Source organism: Artibeus jamaicensis, unplaced genomic scaffold (genome assembly GCF_021234435.1).
Source record: "Artibeus jamaicensis isolate MK-2021 breed Jamaican fruit bat unplaced genomic scaffold, CSHL_Jam_final contig_233, whole genome shotgun sequence".
In the NCBI taxonomy this organism is placed as follows: Eukaryota; Metazoa; Chordata; class Mammalia; order Chiroptera; family Phyllostomidae; genus Artibeus; species Artibeus jamaicensis.
Window position 1 is genome coordinate 41,117,209 of NW_026521486.1, and position 22,384 is coordinate 41,139,592.

Consider the following 22,384-nt stretch of genomic DNA (forward strand, 5'->3'; position numbering starts at 1 on the left):
GTGGTTCCTTTAATAGCAATGCAAATTAGCCTCTGTCTACCTGCTTCAAAAACCTTTACCTTACAGTACAGCAGCTCCCCAAACATGCGATATTCTGTTTACCCTCTGATATCTGTACATATGTTTTCTTCTTACTTTAACATACTTACATTCCTTTTCCACCTAGTTCTTTCTTCAAGAGTTAATTCTTTAGTACAGGTTTCCGTGGAAACCCCTGCCCAGGTTTTTTAATAGGCTGTAAGTTCCTTAAGGGTCAGAACTGTGTTTTATTCTTTATTTCTAATACTCAGAAGGTGTCTGTCTAGCACATAATGCTACTTAATGTGTATTAAATGAATTAATAGATGAATATCCCAAGTTACTGTCAATGCAAAATTATAGTTAAGTGTCAGGAGTCAGACTAGGTTTGAATCCAGGCTCTACTACTTACTGGCAAGTACTGAGGTGAGTAGAGAAAGCTACTTTATCCTTTCTATGCCTATTTTCTCATCTATGATGCAGGAAGTAATAGTTAGTTGTTCTTATTTTCTGTAGTTATTATTGTTGTTATTGCACATCTACTCGATTTACTCTTATTCTTCAAAATTATTCTCTCTAGGTCATTACTTTAATCTTTCCATTAACTTAATCCTCTATCTGGTCCTTCTATAGGACCAGATTATCTTAAAAGTTCTAAATTAAATACTGTGAGTTAATGTAGAAATTAGAATGATAACATATCCATACCCACTTTAATATTTATATCTCTTTGATTTATCTCAATGTGAAGGGTTTTTTTTCTCAACAATTATTTAACTTGTGCCCCAGTAGGACTGCCAGGCACTTTCACCTTTCCTTGCTCATAGATATCTCAGCTGAGTTTCAAAGGGATCGGTGCATAAGTAAAATTCACTCAGCAGACATTTGCTGAACACCTAGTTGTGCAAGGAATTAGGTAAGGTGCTATAGGGGGTGCATGGGTAAATGTTATTTAAAACTCTTTCCTGAGGGAGCTTACAGTTTGGTAAGAGAGAGAAACCAAATTCCCAAATAACTAAGCTGGGAAGCCTATTATGACAGTTAATGTGAAGTGTTTGAAGGAGGTGAAAATCATGTCTTGCTGCAAGAGATAGGAAATGCTTCATGGAGGAATAGACTCTGTGGGAGGCCTTGAAGACCACATACAACTTGAACACATCACAAATATAGCATAAGCAATGGCACAGAGAAGGTAAATTTCAAGGAATGCCAAGAGAATGATAAGTACCTTGGTCAAAATACAGTGTAGGTTGTTGTCAGGCATTGATTTTGTTTGAATATGAGAATCACCATGAGTTCATTGGCACCTGTTATGGTAATCCAATGTGGTCTCTCCCATTAAGCACTACTCTAGTGAACTATCATTATTTCCCATGAAGTTAGTTTCCTTGAAGAATGGAAAAAGAAAGGCTTTGATTGCTGGTATAAATGAGAAATGAAAGATATGATTGGATAAATATACTGGGAAAAAAGTGTAGACACTCTCAAACACTTTTAAGTGTCTGAAAAATTTAAATAAGTCACAAAAAATAATTACCAAAGGATTTTCAGTAAGTTACCAAAATAGTAAATTGCCGTTATCAGTTAAAGCTCTAAGAATAGTATTAGCTTATAGAGAATCTGGCTGATGATTAAAAATAATGATAAGGTTTTACAAATTGTGTGAAAAGGGGTCTGAATAGTAGCTTTCGCTTTCAGCCTCTGTGAAGAGGAGAAAACCCTAGCATAGGTGGATTGCGTTTGAGGTGGCCTGGTACCTTCCCCGTTGATTTGGCAGATTAGTGTTTACCAGGCTTCTTCATGCTTTTAGTAATAAAATTACAAATGGTTCTGGATGGATTGCACTTGACTTCCATTGTGCTGACTGTTAAGCTGAGCACAGTGCCAGTGGTATTGTATCACGCACACGACAGCCAACCTTATCACCCCTCCGACAGGGCCAGAGAAGTTCATGACCTAAAGCACTCATCTATTTTGTGTCAGAACACATTTTATTTTCCTACCAAATACTGTATATGTTTTGTCAAAAGTTCCCCTTAGAGGATTTAATATTTAATACTGTATCTTCTCATTTTACAGATACTATTTAGCTCTGCTGATAAGTGTATACAGGGGCTGGCACAAATAACACCCCTTTTTATTACAAAATCGTGAGCACATAATTCTGTAACATAACAATATCAGGCTCAAGCATGCTGTGTGACATTTTAGGTGAAATGTTCAAATGAAAACTATAAATTATTATATCCATATTTTTATCCTACTGACCACACTTAAGCAGGCTCTGCTTCTGCTGGACCCTGTACTAAAACACGGTCACATCTTGTTAGTTATTTCACTAAAAAGGCAAGAACGGATTTAAAAAAACGAAGTTATATCATTATATATTTTTCACAACCCATAGAACTGTACAATACAAAGTGTGAACGCCAATGTACACTATGCAGACACTACTGGCTGTGCTAGTGGTCGGGATGTACCTTCCCTGCCTGTTACGGGGACTGGGATGATGACTGGTGGGAGGAACCTACAGGAAGCTTTCTCTGGACTTGCTCAGGATTGCTTTTGATATGAAAAGAAGAAAAGTGGCCTATAATATTAAAAATTGTGATTATAGCTGTCAGGTAACTATTTTCTTCACAAAATTTCAATTTTTCTCTTACTAGAAAGTGAACAAAGGGGTAATTTCCTCTAAAAATATATAATAGAAACTATATATATAATTAACTATTTCAATGCCTTTTCAACCATTTGGTCCCATGAATAGTTGGTCTCAAACTAAGTGAAGTCCCTTATAGAACTAGTTCTGAATGGTTAATATGAGGCAATGTGGCGAAAGGGAAAAAAAGCAATGCTCTAGGAACTGCATAATGCCCCAGCCTTAGTGCTTCCCCCAGCCTTCTCTGTGACCTTAGACAAATCTGGGGTCCCAGACTAGATGACCTGTAAGATCCTCTTCTGATGTAAAAAGCGCAAAATCCCATATGAAATTCTGTAATGTGAACACGAACATAAACGTAATCCTGTCCTTACCATAACATTTCACTTCAAGCTGTAAGTACATGGTATGACAAGTATGCCATGGAACTATTTTTCTTTGTTCCTTCCCACCAAAATCATGCAGGCTCCTTCTCCTTCCTGCATGGGCACCCCAGACTCCCTGATCACTTTCTAACGTCTTGCTCCTTTAACAACAATGATCGCACCGGCAAACATACACTGAGCACTTCCTATGAGGCAGGCATTGTTGCAAGTTTTATTCATGCAATTTTCTTCAATATATGTAACTACTCTGCTATAATTTTCCCCATTTTAAAAAATGAGGAAAATGGAAGCACAAAAGGTTAAACTATTTGTTGTCAGATGACAGTCTAACAAACAATAGAACTAGATTCTGACTCCTGAACCCATATGGTAAGAATATAAATAAACATTAACGATTGCTTCCACCTAAGTTCTTATTACTTGCCAAGAACTGTTTCAAAGCACACGTATGTAATACATATAATTTCGTAACTGTTCTTTAAGATATATATTATTTTCTTTATAGTTAAGATAGGAAACCTGAGGCATATAAAGTTTATATAACTTTTTAATGATAAATAGTATTAAATAGCAGAATCAAAATTTAAACAGTGACCTGCTTCTATCTTTATTCTATTTTTTTCTTTCTTGCATCCTTGTTTTTCTCCCGTTTCTCTTTGATATTCCTCTTTCATTCATCAACTTTTTTCCTATCTTAAGTATAGATAGTGTCACATTCTTAATACATCTACCATAGGGGACAACTCTGGGCATAAGAGTAAATTAAGATTGAAGACTAGACTATATGGCGTGCAATTCGAAGACCTAAAGGCTCAAAGATATATAGTTATCTAAAAACAAATTTTGTCTGGGTACATTGAAATTTATATGTGTTGTCAGTTTAGGTCAAATACACCTAGTGAATGCATACATGGAAACATTATAAGCACACATGTAGGACCCTTAGAAATTACAAGTAGAAATGGGAGGGAGGTGGGGACAGAGGGGTGGGTGGGCTGGGATGGGAGTAAAAGACAGAAAACTGCACTTGAACAACAATTAAAATAAAATTTAAGAAAAGAAATTACACATGATATTGAAGCACACCCTCATAATAATGTTGTCATTATAAACTCATTTTCTTCTATGAAATTATTATAATGCTCTTCTTTGTATAAAATTTTATTTTGAAAAGAAGCTTTAAGAACCACTTTGTACCTAGGCTTCAATCTAATCAAGGATATGAAAAGACTTGCACTCAGAGAATTATAAGACACTGAAGAAAGTAATTACAGAAGACACAAATAAGTGGGAGCACATACTGTGTTCATGGATAGAAAGAATTAACATCATTAAAATGTCTGTACTACCCAAAGCAATCTATAGATTCAACACAATTCCTATCGAGATACCAATGATATATTTCATAGAACTAGGACAAATATTTCAAAAATTTAAATAGAACCACAAAAGGCCCTGAACAGCAACAGCAATCTGGAGAAAGAAGAAAGTTGGCAGAATGATGCTACCTAATATCAAACTATATTACAAGGCCAAAGTCATCAAAACAGCCTGGTACTGGCATAAAAACAGACACATAGATCAATGGAACAGAAAAGAGAGCCCAGAAATAAACACACAGTTTTAGAGTCAATTAATATTTGACAGAGGAAGCAAGCACATACAATGGAATATAGACAGTACATTCAATAAATAGTGTTAAGAAAACTACACAGATATTAGCAGAAAAATGAAACTAGACCATGTTTTTATACCACACAAATGATTACATTCAAAAATGGATTAAAGACTTAAATGTTAGACCTAAAATCATAAAAATCCTAGAAGAAAAACACAGGCGATAAAATCTCAGATACTGCTTGTGGCAATATTTTTTCTTTTTATTTCCCCAGGGAAGGGAAATAAAAGGTAAAATAAACAAATGGGACTATACCAAACTAAAAAGTTTCAGCACAGCAAAGAAAACCATCAACAAAATAAAAAGGCAACCTACTAAATAGGAGAACATATTTGCTGACACATCTGAAAAGGGGTTAATATCCAAAATTTATGATGAACTTATAAAACTCCACACCAAAAAAAAATGAACAATCCAATTAAAAAATGGGCAAAAGACCTGAATAGACACTTCTATGAACAGGACATACACATGGCCAATAGATATATGCAAAGATGCCAATGTCACTAATTAGAGAAATACAAATTAAAACCACAATGTGTTATTACCTCACACCTGTCAAAATGACTACCATCAATAAATCAACAAACAACAAGTGCTGGCGAGGATGTGGAGAAAAGGGGACCCTTTTGCACTGTTGGTGGGAATACAAATTTGTGCAGTCACTGTAGAAAGTAGTATGGGGATACCTCAAAAAATTGAAAATGTGTCTCCCCTTCAACCCAGTGATCCCACTTCTGGGATCCCACCTCTGGAATATATCCAAAGGTACCCAAAACACTAATTTGAAATAACATAAACACCCTTATGTTCATTGCAGCATTATTCACAATCATGAGGATCTGGAAGCAGCCCAGTGTCTGATTTCACTGATTCATTCATCAGTAGATGAATGAATAAAATAACTACAGTATATATACACAATCAAATACTACTCAGATATTAAAAAAAAGAAGAAAATTTTACCTTTTGTGACAGCATGGGTGGACCTGGAGAACATTATGCTAAGTGGAATAAACCAGTCAGAAAAAGACAAATACCATACGATTTCACTCATATGTGTAATCTAATGAATAAAAGAACTAACAAGCAAAATAGAGATAGACTCATAGAGAACAGGCTGACAGCTTTGTGCAGGGTGTGGGGTATGGGGGCAGGGAGCGGGGTTGGTGGTAGAGATATCCAGCAAAAAGGCAAAAGAACTCATGGACATGGACAACAGTGTGCTTATTAGGGATGGGCAGAGGAGAAGGATATAAGGGAGATAAATAGTAGCAGAAAAAATACAATAAAAAAAGAATCACATGGTTTCTCTTGCATCAATGTAATTATACCCATCTAAAATTCTAATACTGTTTCTTTAATTTAATATGGTATTTTCAGGATTTATAGGATGTTTTTAAATATCTTATTACATCATGTACAGAGGTAAGGTTGTTAAATTCTTTGCATACACTGTTTACATCTTACTGCTCTCTGTGGGGTTAATTTGTCACCATTAATAGCTGCATTTTCTCTGTTGCATGTTTACTCTAAGGCTTTCTAACAAGACCAGTGCTTCCAAGGACTAACAGAACTGTATCATAAGCTTGTAATTGGGGTTGCTGCTAATATAGATTATACATGAAACTTTAAAAATATCCATAGACTTAGATTCACTATGAATACCTGATAATTTTGTCAAATTACATAATAAATATAATCTTAAACCCATAGGTTTTTGTCTTTTTCTTTAATATTCTTGAAAAACCAATTCATTTTATTATGAAAGGATTAAGTCTAAAGCTAATATGACTTACTAACAATGCCTTTTTCAATATAAGCTTTTTAAAAAATATTTTTAAAGAACAAATTTTGAAAACCTAAAAACAGATGAAATTCAGTTTCCCAGTGGTGTAAACACACTGTCTATTATTGAGCTGCACGGTGTATTTTGTACATGTGTAGTACATTTCACAAGGGTTGACAAATCCTAAATACCAAAATGAACAATTTCAGGTTAAGAATGGCTCAAATTTGGTAAGTGTCTTTACAAGAATTGGTTAATATACTGAAGTACTGTTAAAATATATAAGCATATGGACAATGATGTGGCTGGCAACTGACTGTGGGAGTGGAGGGTGCAATGGGCAGAAGAGAGGAAAGGGGGAAAATTAGGATAACTGTAATAAATAATAGAAAAGAAAAATAAAAGGAAAGCTATGGTAACTTTTTACTTGTTTCTATTAGATGCCTTCAAAAATAACTATTCAACCTTATTTCTACAGCAAAAATAACTGTGAAATAGTGTGAATTTTTACATTATTTTTGGTGTTACCTTTTGTTTTCTATGAAATAAATGTAACCACGTATCAAGAACATCCAGAGCATGTTCTGTGCTTTATGAACATCACCCAATTAAACCCTTACAACAACTCCCTGAAGTAGCCTTTGTCATTCTCATTTTATAGATGAAGAAACTGAGGTTTGGAAAGTTTAAGGAACAACTAAAAGATATACAGACAGCTAGAGGGAAAGCCAGGAATTGAGAAAAGTTCTGTCTCACTACAAAGCCCAAGCTTCTGTCTAGCTCTTTCAACACTAAGGCCAATTCCATCAAGTGGTTTTCAAAGAGGAGGGGATGTATTATCTTGCAGAAAGAGCAGAAAATGCTGCTTCATTATTAAATTCCCATCTGTCCCTGCCAATTAAGATCCAAATTTCCATCTCAGTCAAGTATTAACACAACATTTTAATGTTGTCCTATTTGCACTTACATTTTTCACTATTCCAAAGGATTAAAATATTGGTAAAAATCGTTGAGGTGGTGTTGGATAGAATTAGAAACTTGCAACTTGGAAACCCTTTCCCCCACAATACCACCAAATCATGCTACACAGGAGGTTATCTATATAACCTACAGGAAAGAAGAGACTTGTACCATGGCATGAAGCACTCTGTGAAACCATAATCCTGGTTACCTAACTTTTCATAAAATCAGGGTACATCCAGTTATCCACTGTTCATAGATTAAATGCACTGGATGTGCAGAACTGAAGTTGGCAATGGGTAAAACTTGTATTATAACTTGTTTTGAAGTAACTTTATTTTGAGTTTAAATGTTAAACTACAGAATTATTTTCTATTAGGCAGTATAATTAACATTCTCAATTCACTCCTAGAAAACCATCAATCCTGAAAATCCTGAAAGATCCAGAGATCTGGATCCTGATCCGAAGAACTGGAAAGATCCTTTGAGCCATTTGTTAATGTGGCTCAAATGAACAACTGGAGCCACACTAACACAAGTTCAAATGAACTTTTTAAAAAAATATATATTGCTGATCTTATTATTGGACGTCAAAAAGCCCTCTATTGTTTCTGACTGTTAATTACTACAGAACGATGCCTACATACAGAGTTTTGTTCACACAAAAGCAGCAGGATACCTTCAAGAGAAATAATGTTAACTATATATTTGAGATTAAGCATGAATGGCATTACCACCGTCTGCAAAGCCAGTTGCAGTGATAATCGGTACAGCCACCATAATGAGTCCACTGCTGCTCCAGACATACTTCATCAAGAACTGCTCTATCATGATGTACCACAAACGTTTTGATAAAATGAGGTTCATCTGATCTGCTAAAGCTTTGTAACTTTTCCGTAGTTGCTTCATTTCTACCTATAGAGAGAAAAACAGTTAAGACTTAACTTAGCATGAGGTATCAAAATGAATATTGCCTGCTTGAGGACTTTCTTTAAGGATAAGTTACATATTAGTTTGTTTACTTAATATTATATTATCCATGTTGCTAACAACCAATAAATATAGATTAACATCAGAATTTAGTCATTATTACTTAGCTTTATCACACCTGTAATATTAAAACAACCATGATACTCAGTAAATATAATGTTTAATATAGAAATATATGTGATTTATAATCATGATTTTAAAATTATATAAGATGTTGAAGTTACATGATATTCTATAAGATATGAACATGTAATGTTAGAATCTTATCCTTTTTGATTGTACAAAAATATTGGAAAATAAACACATGATACATATACGTATAATTAGACTTCAGATTGGAACTAACTCAATTTATTGGATTTTTGTCTTAAATTCAAGAAGCCTGCAGCATGCTATAAGTTACACCATTGATTTCAGTGATTCAAGAAGACTGACACATCGATATGACTACTATAACATATGAGGCCATTTTCAAGTAGGAGTAGAAGTCCTAAATTTGCTTTCAAGTTTCTTACTCAGATTGGTACTGCTATAATTTTTTAAATAATTTATGATGCTTCAAAAATTAAATACTTCTGCTTGGTAATTAAAATACCATTTTCAACTTTTGAATAGCTTAATATTTCATTTGCCGAGTCATTTGTATTAAGATTTCAGATGCATCACCTTAAAATTACTGTCACATTTAATATTACAAAGTTACTTTCATGCACTGCAATTTTAAGTAATTAGGCTAACTATTTTAAGGATCTGCTGAATGTTGAAAATCTTTAATATTTAAAATAACATTCTGGAACTCCTTTTCTCCTCCTCATTTCTAATTTTAGGTTTTCTATCAATGCTAGACAGAATTTCATTTCACTGGCTTCCTTTACTTGTGTCAAAATGTGGTGCTGAGCATTAACTAAGAGTAATGGAAATCCCATTTGTGAGACACAATCTACTGCACTTCGTAGAACTTAGAGCACTGAATCACTGACCAGACATGCAAAATTGTCAAACTTGTCTTTCATATGAAAGCATGTTTTTTCTCTTGAACAAACAACAGCAACAAGAATAACAAAATACCATCCTAGATTTTTCCATCTCAATAGAAATGTGTTCACTTAGTTTCCAAACATATATTTTCTTCTAATTCTGTAGCACTACCTACCAAGTTAGAATTTAAGTTTTAAGAAAAGGCTTTAGAGATAATTCTGAGCATGTGTAGGTAACTGGGAATAAGTAGACTTGTTTTTTACAGCACCAAACATTTCTCATGAAACTTTAGATAGGTTTGCACTCTATAATTTTTTTAAACAACTTGTCATTAAACAGGGTAATGAAGCATATATTTTAATAAAGGTTTAGATGTCATGGGAATCTAAAACGCTAAAGAAGTGGTTCTATCAATAGTACAACAGATGGTATCTAGCACTGAAGTGGCAGCTTGAAATCTCACATTTCACCCATCACCTTAATTTCTCTTACCTTATGTCCTCTGTAAAAGGCAATTTCTTCAACATTGGCTATAATTCTGGAGTGAACATACCGTAAATAACCTTTTCTATGTGCTTCTTCAGCCACCAATTTACCAAATTTGGGAGAGCAGGCTTTCAACACTTTAGCAGTGGCATATACCACAAGCCCTGCTATTAGGGTGGGCCCAATTGGGCTTGCGCCTCTGGATCTAGCGGTCTGGATGAGCGTATAGGAGGTCAGAATTACATCTAAAATAGGTTTGGTCAGATTGGAATACAAGTGAGCCACGGATTGGGAGAACATCATAATATCTTCAGTAAGAGACTGGTCAGGGTTTGCCAGCCTCCCATCCATGTTGATCACTTTATAATAAGTCAGATTTGTAAAATAGGTTTCATAGGCATGGTCTACTAGGCGAGTTCTGAAGGCCAAAGCCAATTTGCACTCCAGGTACCTTATTGCACTGTTGACAAAAGTGGCAGGGATGGCAATCATAAGCCACTTGATTAATTTGATGATGAAAGCTCGAGGTTTCTTTTCCACAATGCTTTTTACGATTTTTCCATCCAGACCAGCAACATAGATAGACAAAAATGTTCTTGAGATTAGAGCCACCGAGTGGAGGCAGAGCCACCCTGTTTCAGTGGTCACAAGTTTTGGAAAGAGGATTTTCCGAAGTTCTAGTAGCTGTTTGAAAAAATCTGCATTCACTCCAGGCGAAGGTTTTTTACAGGTAATCTCGGTGCAATGCAGAACTTCTCTGTTCTCTGCAGCTGGGTAAGCTTCTTTTTTCTTCCTGTGGCCAGTTTGCTTTAAATGCTTGCTAACGATGGGATAGAAGGTTTTCAGAGCATATGCCGCAGCCACCAGGCAGGCAGCCCTTTTAGCAGCATTCGATCTGGTCCATTTCACTCGATCAGCTGCTGCATTTAGCATATGTATCATTTTCCCAGTGACCCAAACCGATTTCAGAAAGAATTGTTTAAAAGATCATCTTCCAAGGGGATCCCCGGCAAATATATCAGAAAGTCCTACAGCATTCCATACTCTGCAGCGTCTCTCCTCTTCCGTGTTTTTGTTTTTAATTTTGTTCTGCTGTGACATATGCAGCAGAGCTCCGACTCCGCTGCATCTACTGGGGATGATTCGCTCAGAAGCTCAAGCTGCACCAAGTCTCCCCAAGCTCCTCCCTCTCAGGCCCCTCATTGGCTGTGAGGGCGGTGGGACCTTGGAATCCTCACTGCTTCCCTTTGAACCTCGAAAATGTGGAGAGGGCAAAACGAGTTACATCCTTAAACTGGAATTCAGAGAGTTAAATGTCTATTTTTGGAGAGGTCGAATCAAGGCAGCTCTTGGCTACAAAAACTGCTGTAGCTACTGAGCATGCTCGGCGTCACTTAGCAACCCACGGAAGTTTCAGAACATACATCACTTCTCTAAGGTTTTAGTAGATACCACAAGGGGAAGAGCAAAAAGAAAGGGAGATTTCCAAACGCTATAAAACGGACGAAGAAAAAGGAACGAGGGAATTAAGGGACAAGAGAATCACCATGAAATTAATATGAAAAGGCTGTGGGATGACTCTGAAAGGGTGAGAGAAGAAAGTGACAAGTGGAAAGGGAACTGGAGAAAATACTTGAATCTGTTTTGTGGTCCGTCCCCCATCTTATTTATTTCTTTTTTCTGTCAGTGATTTTATATGAAGCTCCAGAACCTATCAGACAAGTGGTCATTGAGGGTATGTTTTGTTTTTGTTTTTTGTAAATAAATAGAAGTTTGTATTATAGAAAGTAACTCTTTGCTACACCTCCATTGCTATGTTTACTTGTCCTAATAATAAAAGTACTCCAGCCCCATACCTGCTATTTTTAGCAATGGAGTTCTGATGCACTGGTATTTATTTACAAGGTGACTACTAAATAAATGAGAGCAATGTTTTACTTCTGTCACCTCCTTGTGTCCCTTGTTACTTTGGAGGTATGTGACTCTATAATCAAATGTTAACCATCTGGGAATCCAACCAGAATTAGTGGAAATAACTTCTCCAGGACCTTACTTCATTTCTCAAGAGTTCTTTCTCTTTGGCAAGCTTTTGTTTAGGCTTAGATATAATCTATTGTCTACCTCCCATTTACATTTTAGTCATTTCATAAAAATCATGACTTAAAAAAATTCTCTATATTCCTAATAGAGAACTTAAACAGCTAAATAGTTAGGCAAAATTCTGCATACTTAAAAAATATAAAGGTCATTTCATTTTGGATAAGGATAAGTATATTTTTGAATATGCAAAAACATATTTTGCTTCCTCCCCCCTCAATATACATGCACACATCTAGTCAGCTAGAAGCCTGTAAAGATAGGCACTAAACTACAATAGAGGTCATCACAGATCTCTTTTGGTTTGCATTCAATTCAGCAGGTTTACGAATACATGAGTGGCAAATTCATGCAAGTCTCTTTGTTAGCTGGCCACATTAGCAGACAATCTGTCATTCCATTAAGACTTTCTAAGTCTATATGTAGAGCTCATGGTATCATAGTAGTTTATTTCAAAATCTTATGTTCATAGTCTCATGCTTTTCACGTATTAAAATAAGTCTGTGTTATATCTATAAATTTTAATTCTTTATGTTCTATTTCCTGACTGTGTAAGATAGGTGGAAGGCTAGGGTAAACTTAACTAGGGGTGACGAGAGGATGTTCAGCCGAGCAGAACATGGGTCAGAAAACAGCTGGCAGTTGAGGCAAGTGGCTTGCATCACTGGCATAAGACGGTAATATCAGGGGAGGAACAGGGCAGTGGGAAATTTAGGAGCAAACAACATTAAACATCCAAACACGTCCCCATGTCGCTGTAGGTAGGTCAGTTTACCAACTGACAGTGAAGACAGAAAAAAGATTTTAATGCTTAGAGTGAAAAAACTTGTTAGGATGAACAATTAGGTATGAGGAAAATAATCAAGACAGGAATTTGGTTACCAGAATTGTGGTCCAAGGGAGGCCAGTTACTGGAACTGGGGGAAAAGTCAATGTGAAATTTGACTGGTTGTTGAGCCACTGAATTACAGAGCTGTAACCGTTTAAGTGCCACTCCCATTCTTCACCCAGAGTCAGGGTTGAACTCAGTATCTGACTAGGATCAAGCCTTCAGGGAAGGCAAAGAAAGAATTTGAGACGACAGAAACATGATACGTATTTCCAGTTGGAAATACATGCCATTAAGTAAGAAACTAAGTATGTCAAGGTACTTCTTTCATTTTTTCTCCTAACAGCATGAAATTAAAGGAAAGAAAATGTAAATTTAGTTTGAATCCCAAATTATGTCAGCAAAAGAAGGTTAAAAAAATCACTTGATCTAGTAAACATAATTCAGCCTAATTTTTACTCAAGTTTCTCAACTTTACACATGTTTATGTGGGAAAGTAGTGAAACTTTCTTAAGAGGAGAGAAATAATCTTAGAAAAAGATTTGGTAAATGAGATATAATTATCAAATTACTCTTTCTCAAGTGTGAGACTCAATGTCAGTGTCAAAGTGGACACTATCAATATCCATGCAAAAGCAGGATTAAATAGATTTATAAACATTAGACTACATATATTTACATATATATAAAAGAAATTAAAGTTTAAGAATTTGGATGAATTTCCTTCTCAAAAATGCTGAGTATTGGGTTGGCCAAAAAGTTCATTTGTTTTTACTGTAGGATGGTTCTAGAACGGCACTGGAGATTTCTTGCTGAACTTTGGTCCGGTTGGGCAGATCAGTTGAAGTTGATAGTGCCAAACTGAGACATCAAACTCCCACATGGTATAACATTGAGAACAATCAATGTTATACCATGTGGGAGATAACTGACATACTTAAAATATCCAAGTCAATAGTTACTTGTGAAAATTTAAAAAAAAAAAGTCTTTTATTTTATAGAAAAAAACATATGGACTTTTTGGCCAACCAAATCATATTTCATTCGTGCTGTATTCTTGTCCCTAAAGTAGCACAGGTTTGATTCATTACCTATTAGTTATCCGAGCCTTTATTTTTTTCCAACTAAAACATCTCCTTTTATTTTTTAATTTAAAATTTACTTTTCAATTACAGTTTATATTCAGTACCATTTGGTATTAGTTTCAATTGTGCAGCATAGTAGTGAGACAATCATATACTTAACAAAATGTTCCCCCTGATATTTCCAGTACCCACCTGGGACCATACATAGCTACCGCAGTATTACTGACTATATTCCCTATGCGGTACTTTACATTCCTGTGACTATTTCATGACTGCCGATTTGTACTTCTTAATCTCTTCACCTTTTCCACCCAGTCCCCTAGTTATGCGTGCCTTATTTAGTGAGGCATAAACATTGAAGATGAGACCTTAGGTCAATATTTAAGCTGTTACAAATAACTACCTAAAACTGGTTATTAAGGAAGTGTATTTTCTCTGTTGGAAAAACCAGTAAATATCTTGACTGGAGATGTGTCTCATAGATTAATCTTTCCTTAGCATCATTTACCACCTCCACTGCATCCCTGTGACTAGAAGGAAAGCTGTGATTCTAGTTAGGAAGATAGATAGCTCTATCCAGCTCCTGGTTCTTGACTCTTTTCAACAAATTGGTGGACCTCTCCTTTATGTTCTTTCACATACAATATAGCCACACACAAAAAAGTTAATCATTTAGCAAATTGTTTTCTCTTTCTAGTTAATTTAATCAGTTTGCAACTGTTTTAAAATGTTGAAAACAGGAAAGGCTAATATGATTGACCATTGTTCTGCCTTGACTGTATGGTTTAATTACTGAAAAATGACCAGCTATTCCATGCCTAAGACTGGTTAGTTCTGAAATGCTGTATTCACCTGGCCAATGACAAATGTACTTTATTGAATTTTTACTACAAGATCTCTACCCTGGGACATAATTCTATAATAGGGTCTATTTCCCAATGACTTAACAGAAAATGTATATATTTGAAATGATAAATATTCTCCTGGTTTAAATCAAGTAAAAAATCATGACAATGAGGGTAAAAAGTATTTTGTGCATTTATTTGGGACAAAAGATTTCTAGTTTCTAAGCAAAGCATTAGAGAACAGCTTGTAAGATATTTTGTTAGAATATATAAACACCACAGAAATGCATAGTATAATCTAATTTTTAATTTTGATTTTTTGGTAAGGAAGGATTTTAAAGCCTTTAGGCTTTTACAGCTAAATCAAGTTTTGATCAAGCTCTCTCAGTAACACAAAATGCACAGAATTGCAAATTACTACAGTGCAATGTTTCCAATAAGCAGTTCACTGGCTATTAAACTGCATGTGAAATATCCTTAAAGAATTTGTATAGAGGGGGAAAATGCAGACAACTGTAATTGAACAACAATAAAATAATAATAAATAATTTGCATAGAGTGATACATGGGAATGGAAACATCATCTTTAGGACTAGCGATCTATTACTTTGTCATAGAAAAACCACCTCCTTTTTCTTCACCAAGTCTGGTCTTTGAGCTGAAGAAGAAGGCTGGGCCCAACAAAGAGCTAAATAAAATTATGGTGGAGGTGGTTTTAAACATTAACCCTGTGGCCACAGACTTGGTATTTTCATTTACACAGGCGTCCTTGCCTCGGCAGTCAAAATTGTGTCTTCCTTCTCCTTAAGGCGGGCTGACTACTTCCCACAGTGTCCCCTGCTGCCCTAAGAAGACTGAGTCTCTGCAGAAACCGGAGAAGCCAGGAAGAGGCTACCTCGGTGGCAGGGCTTGTGGGAAGAACGAGGAGTCTACTGTTGCCGCAGAGGCTGTCGGGAAAACAAGGAGTCAACTGGAGCCGCAGAGGCTGTCGGGAAAACGAGGAGTCTACTGGGGCCGCAGAGGCTGTCGGGAAAACGAGGAGTCTACTGGGGCCGCGGAGACTGCTGGGAGAACGAGGAGTCTAGTGGGGCCGCTTGGAGGAGTCTATTGGGGCCGCTAGGAGGAGTCTACTGGGGCCACTGGGAGGCCCAAGAGAACCCTGCCAGAGCACAGAGGGTGTCTGGGGGCCTGCTTGGAACTTACTGCGGCCGCAGACGCTGCTTCGGTGGCTGGGCCAAAGGGCCGGAGACCGCTCAGAACCCGGAACCTGCTTGAACCTAGAAATTGCGGTCCTGCGCAGAACCAAGGCCTGTGTGCGCCGACCGTTGCGACCTCCTTGTCTCTTCACGCAGAAGTTTTGGAAAGATGAATTGGGTTGGTGGTTCCCGGTGAGTTATGCTGCTGGTCTTGAGACTGTGGTTCTTGACCATGGATATTTATTCCTGTAATGATGTAACTTTCCTAGGCCCCGGGGGTAAGACAGAGCCTTAGCTGGAGAGAACTGGGTAGGACTGGGTCTTTTAATCATTATCCGAGTTGGGAAACCCTGTTCCGGTGCCTCTTCATAAATGGAGAGCAACTCAGTTTCTCCTCAGTGCCTTTCTACAGGCTTCAGATGTGGGATCTGCCGTGGGCGAGGGTCCCCTCGTCCTTTCCTACTAATGAGGCCTCAGCCCTCATCCCTCTAGTGCCTTCTTCCAGTGTCTGACCCTCTCTCGGGAGAGGTTTTGTTTGAGGCATTATGTAATCTTTGCATGAATTTGTAAAGTATTGCGGAAGAGTTCATTCTCTGCTGCCCTTAAATGTATTGTTAGGGGCATGAATCCAAATTAGTTTGTTTTTTTGAAAGGAGGTAAGGGGAATAGTTTCTACTTACTAACTTGCAAGAAACTTTATAATTTATTTTGTATTTAGGATTAATCCCATAAAGCATGATACGTTGACAGTTTAGATTTATATAACCTAATTATTATGGAGATCATGTTGGCCTGTAATTTTGTCAGTCAAGTTCCTTTTTATTTTTTATTTTTCACAAGTAGACCCAGGACAGTGGTAATATGATTAGAATATAACATTTCCATCCTAAGGGATTTTATAAGAGGGAAAGACAGACAGCTTTTCTGTTCTCCAAGTTTTGTGTAACTATGTCTGATAATTTTAGCAGGAGCGTTTATCTCTGTTGAATATGTTAGCATTGTGTTTTAGGAATTTATCTGAATTATTCTTGGCAAGTGTTCTAGCATCATCCTTCCAACTTGGAGAAAAGTGAAAATTCACTTACGGGCTTCACAAGAGTTAGTTGATGAATGATAATTTGATGTTTTTGAATTTGACTTTAAAATGTGAGTATTAAATGATGACATGAAACCATTTTACAAATGCTTCAACACTATTAAACTTTAGGCGTTATTATTATTCTGTCATATATCTCCAATCCTGGCTTTTCAGGGAGCAGTAAGCTGCAGAAAGCATGTCTACGATTGTGTTTCTCCAAATGAGGTGGTGCTGCACCCAGAGATATTAGGTTCTAGGGTAAGTAAGAAGCCACAGAAGAAACAGGACACATGCTTTCTGGAGTGTCAGTTTTACTAGGAGATCAGGGGGGAAATATTTTTTAAATTTAAAAAACTATGAATATATTAAAGAGTAAAATGCAAAACTCTTGTGAAACTTTAAGACTAAAATGTATAATTTTAAATAAACTTTTGGAGAGTATATAGGCTCCTTAGGGTCAGACCCCTAGGTTGGTAATGAAAACATTAGTATCTCCCTTACTACTATCACAGTAGACAAGGGTAGGCAAAATTAGTTGACCATGGCCTCAGAATCTGAGACAGTGCTTAGTAATCACTAGCAGCTGATTAGAGCTACTATAGAACAGAAATTTGAATTCTTATTCCAGATCATCCTGGAGTACTTGTTTATTCCCCTCTGTTAGGGTTGTTTTTTAGTTGAAAATTTTAAGAGCTGTTAGGAATTTAATAATTAGACAAATTAGGAATATAATAGTTCCTAATATAGAAAAATAAAGTAACCAGAGAACATTTACAAAGCTCCCTCAGAACAACTACTCTCTCAAAGCATTCAACATTAATTAATTCAACAAATACATTTTTACTTGTATACCTGTTTAGGACATCATTAAGCTATATGGGGGAATTCAGAAAAAAAAAAGGGGTACAATTTTGGTCCACAAAAAGCATTTATGGTAAAATGGTGACATTAGAATTAACTGAATGACTAGGATACTAGATAGTTAAATAGTGCTTGTATATATAACAATCACTGTTCTAAGTGCTTTTTGTATATTAGCACATTTACTTTTAATAGGAACCCTATGAGGTATGCACAAAAGGTATTTCCATTTTACTGATGGGAAAACTGAAGCACCATAAAGTTAAGTGACTTGTTCAAGGTCAACTGTTTAATCAGTGTCAGAGTTAGGATTTGAGAACAATGTGCTCAACCACTATGCCATGCTGTACAGAAATATGAATATTGTGGAAGACTCATAGCCAAGATGAAGGCGTAGGTAGATATACTTTGCCTCCTGGCACAACCAAAAGAAGGACAACGACAAATTTAAAAACAAAAAATATCCAGAACTGCCAGAAAATTGAACTGTATGGAAGTCCAACAACCAAAGTGTTAAAGAAGAAACTGGTAGGAGGGGCAGAGACTGGCAGTGAGGGCAGAGAGGACACATAGCAAGATGGCAGCTGGCAGACCGGGCAGTCCCGCATTTGCGTGCAGATAACCTGGGAGGAACAACTGTGCAACCCAGGATTCCAGCATAGGAAAAGAAAGCCTCAAAACCTCTGGCTATAAAAATCTTTTGGGGTTGCGCCAGCAGGAGAAACTGCTGGCCTCACAGGAGAGTTCACTGGAGAGACCCACAGTGTCTTAAAACATACACAAATGACCCACTCAGGAATTTGCACTAGAAGGGTCCAGTTTGCTTGTGAGTAGTGGGTGAAGTGACTGAAAGCCAGCAGAGAGCCCAGCAAGTGACATTGTTCCCTTAGAACACTCCCCTAAATACAGCACCACAACACAGCAATGCGAGCTGCCTTGCCCTGGCGTATACCTAAGGTTGTGCCCCTTACAACATAATAGATGCACTCAAGAGAAAAAAAACATGGCCCAAATGAAAGAACAGATCAAAGCTCCAGAAAAAGAACTAAGCAACGGGGAGATAGACAGCTTATCAGATGCAGAGGTCAAAACACTGATTATCAGGATGCTCACAGAAATGGTTGTGTATGGTCACAAATAGAGGAAAAAGTGAAGGCTATGAAAAGTGAAATAAAGGAAAATGTACAGGTAACCACAGTGAAGGGAAGGAAACCTGGACTCAAATCAATGATTTGGACCAGAAGGAAGAAATAAACATTCAACCAGAACAGAATAAAGCAAGAAGAATTAAAAAACAATGAGGAGAGGCTTAGAAAATTCTGGGACAACTTTAAAGTTTCCAACATCTGAATCATAGGGGTGCCAGAAGAAAAGGAGGAAGAGCAACAAATAGAAAACTTACTTGAAAACATAATGAAAAACTACCCAAATCTGGCAAATGGAAAAGACTTCCAGGAAGTCTAGGAAGCTCAAAGAGTCCCAAAGAAGTTGGACCCAAGAACACAGATCAAAGCACATCAAAATTACATTGCCCAAGATTAAAGAGAAGGAAAAAATCTTAAAAGCAGCAAGAGAAAAGGAGACAGTTACTTACAAAGGAATTCCCATAAGACTATCAACTGATTTCTTTTTTTTTTAAGATTTTATTTTTATTTATTTATTTATCTTTAGAGAGGAAGGGAAGGAGAGGGAGAGAAACATCAATGTATGGTTGCCTTTTGTGGGTCCCCTGCTGGGAACTAGCCTGCAGGGAACCAGCCTGCAACCATGGTATGTGCCCTGACTGGGAATCGAACTGCGATTGTCTGGTTCGCAGGCCCGTGCTCAATCCACTGAGCTACACCAGCTAGGGCTCAACTGATTTCTCAAAAGAAACCTTGCAGGCAAGAGGGGGCTGGAAAGAAGTATTCAAAGTCATGAAAGGCAAGGACCTACATCCAAGATTACTCTGTCCAGCACAGCTGTCAGTTAGAATGGGAGGGCAGATAAAGTGCTTTCCAGATAAGGTCAAATTAAAGGAGTTCATCATCAACAAGCCTTTTTTATATGAAATGTTAAAGGGACTTATCTAAGAAAAAGAAGATGTTCAAAAATTTGAAGAGTAAAGTGACAACAAACTCACTATTATCATTAATTGAACGTAAAACAAAAACAAACTAAGCAAACAACTAAAACAGGAACAGATTCACAGAAATGGAAGTCACAGGGAAGGTTATCAGTGGGGAAAGGGATTGGGACAAAGGGGAAAAAAGGTACAGGGAATAAGAAGTATAAATGGGAGGTACCAAATAAACATGGGGAGGTTAAGAATAGTATAGGAAATAGAGAAGCCAAAGAACTTATATGTATGACCCATGGCTGTGAACTAAGGGGAGTAATGGAGGAGGGGTGCAGGGTATAGGGGAATAAAGGAGAGAAAAAAATGGGACAACTGTAATAGCATATTCAATAAAATAGACTTTATAAAAAAAGAAATGTGACTATTGTAAAGTGGTGCAAACAAAGTACTATGAATATTTAGAGGACTGAAAACCAGGAAATTACATTAGTCCTTAAAGGATAACAGTATCACCCAGAACAAGCACCACAGAGAAGTAGTGAAACAGATTCTTAATATTTGAAAAGGAGGTAAGATCAATAATCGAACCAACTGGAGACCTACTTTTTAGCAAAGCTTAGAAGAGATGTATTGGGAGAAGAGAGGTTAAAGAACTTGCAAAGATTATTTGGCAGACAATAGGTAGGTGTGCATTAAGGGGCTATAGATATTTTTGTCCAGGGAATGAATGAAGCAGGCTATAGCAAATTTACATTTTGGTCATGCCAACCTGATTGTACACAGTGTAGAGGGGTGTCAAACTCATTTTCACCAGGGGCCTCATCTGCCTTGTGGTTGCCTTCAAAGGGCTGAATGTAATTTTAGGACTGTATAAATGTAACTACTCCTTAACAGTTAAGTGAGAGCTTGGCACTGCCGTCAGGTAGAAACAAGGTGCCGAGCTGGATAAAACAAGGTGGAGGGCTGGATTTGGCCTGTAGGATTTGTGTTTGCTACCTGTGGTATACATTAAATTGAGGCAGAGTATTCTTGTTGTGTTGGGAAAGGCCCTGCCTGGTTTCAGGAGCTGTAACCCCCCCATGGCTAAGGCTGAGTGAGCAACCTTCGGACCACAAGCCGCTAAGGACACAAAGTCTATCTCCCTGGCAGGATTGCTGCTTCTGCTCCTTTTTCCATAACTGGCCTCCAATGCTTGGTCAGTTAGCCAGTGATGGGTAAGATTCCCCAAGGGGGGAATGACCTAAGACAGGCATGATCACGTGGAGGCTCCAGGAAAGGACTTGAGGGGCTATGGAGAAAGGGGGTGATGGACCCTCGCCCCTGGGCTTTGACAAAGCCTGAATCCTCATTCTGTTTGCAAGAAGTCTCCTCATCTCTTGGCTGCCTTACTTCCCCTGCCTGATTTAAGCCTGAAACAGTAACAGCACAGGCCTGAAACAATTTCCAGCCCTGTGCTGGAAAGGGCGGGTTCCCCAGGTGATCAGGCCTAAGACAGAATATATAAAATCGTGTGAAAGCTGCTTTGCTAAGAATGCTGTCAATTAAATGATAAGAATCAGAACAGGAAATGAGTTTGTTTCCCAAATTTTTGTAGCTCTTTAGCTAACAGACCCTGACTCAGAATAGGCCCTCAGAGTTCTTTGTTACCTATTGTTTGATCCTTACTGCCTGACAATGATTAATGAACTTTACCTGTATTCCTGTGCAAATTGAAACCTAATTAAACCCTGTCAAGGCAAGGGTCAGCTTGCTCTCCCTTTCAGAGAGTGGCCAGCCTGCTCCGAGGTGCACCTCCCTTGAGGGAAGAGCCATGCCATCCCTTTTCCTCCACAGGACTTGGTAGTCTGTGAATTTGTCTCATATCTCATCCATAATGCTGCGAACACTGTGGGCCGGTGTCCACATCATTGTTGTATATTACAGGAACTTGATATGTAGTTGGTTTAATTGCAGAATTGTTTGAAAGAGGATCTTTACAATTGCAAAGTCTTTACAACTTTTCTTGGCATAAAACAAACCTGCTTTTCAGTTTAGGGACTATACCAATCATAAAATGTATCTTTATTTTATTTTTTGTGAGAGAAAGGGCGTGAGGCTAGGGAGTAAGCAAGCTTCCTCTATTTTCCTTTTTAAATTACTTACTTGGTTTGATTTTAGTGTTATGGTTTGTAGATGTTTTTGCAAGGTATAAATTTTATTTCAGACAAAGTCTAATTTAAGGTAAAGAAATTTGATCTCAGCTAAAACTAATTGCCCTATCCATGATAGTTGTTTCCAATCTATTTTCCCTGAAATTTGCTACTCAGTGATAATGTCAGGTTTTTCAATTTAATGGTCTTCTTTCTTTTTTCTAAAAATACATCCTTACTTTTTTGATTTTATAATGCCCG

The 22,384-nt window shown here is 37.2% G+C and overlaps 1 protein-coding gene across 1 annotated transcript in view; it reads right to left on the reverse strand.

The window, feature by feature from the left end:
- Positions 1-11,061, reverse strand: part of ABCD2 (ATP binding cassette subfamily D member 2) — a 55,253-nt gene extending 44,192 nt beyond the window's left edge. Inside the window, exons 1-2 of the mRNA XM_037139709.2 lie at positions 9,951-11,061; positions 8,225-8,405 (exon numbers count right to left, since the gene is read on the reverse strand). Of these exons, the coding sequence (XP_036995604.2) occupies positions 8,225-8,405; positions 9,951-10,886 (1,117 nt within the window). The 5' untranslated portion in view covers positions 10,887-11,061. The remainder of the gene's footprint in view (positions 1-8,224; positions 8,406-9,950) is intronic.
- Between the last annotated feature and the right edge of the window lie 11,323 nt (positions 11,062-22,384).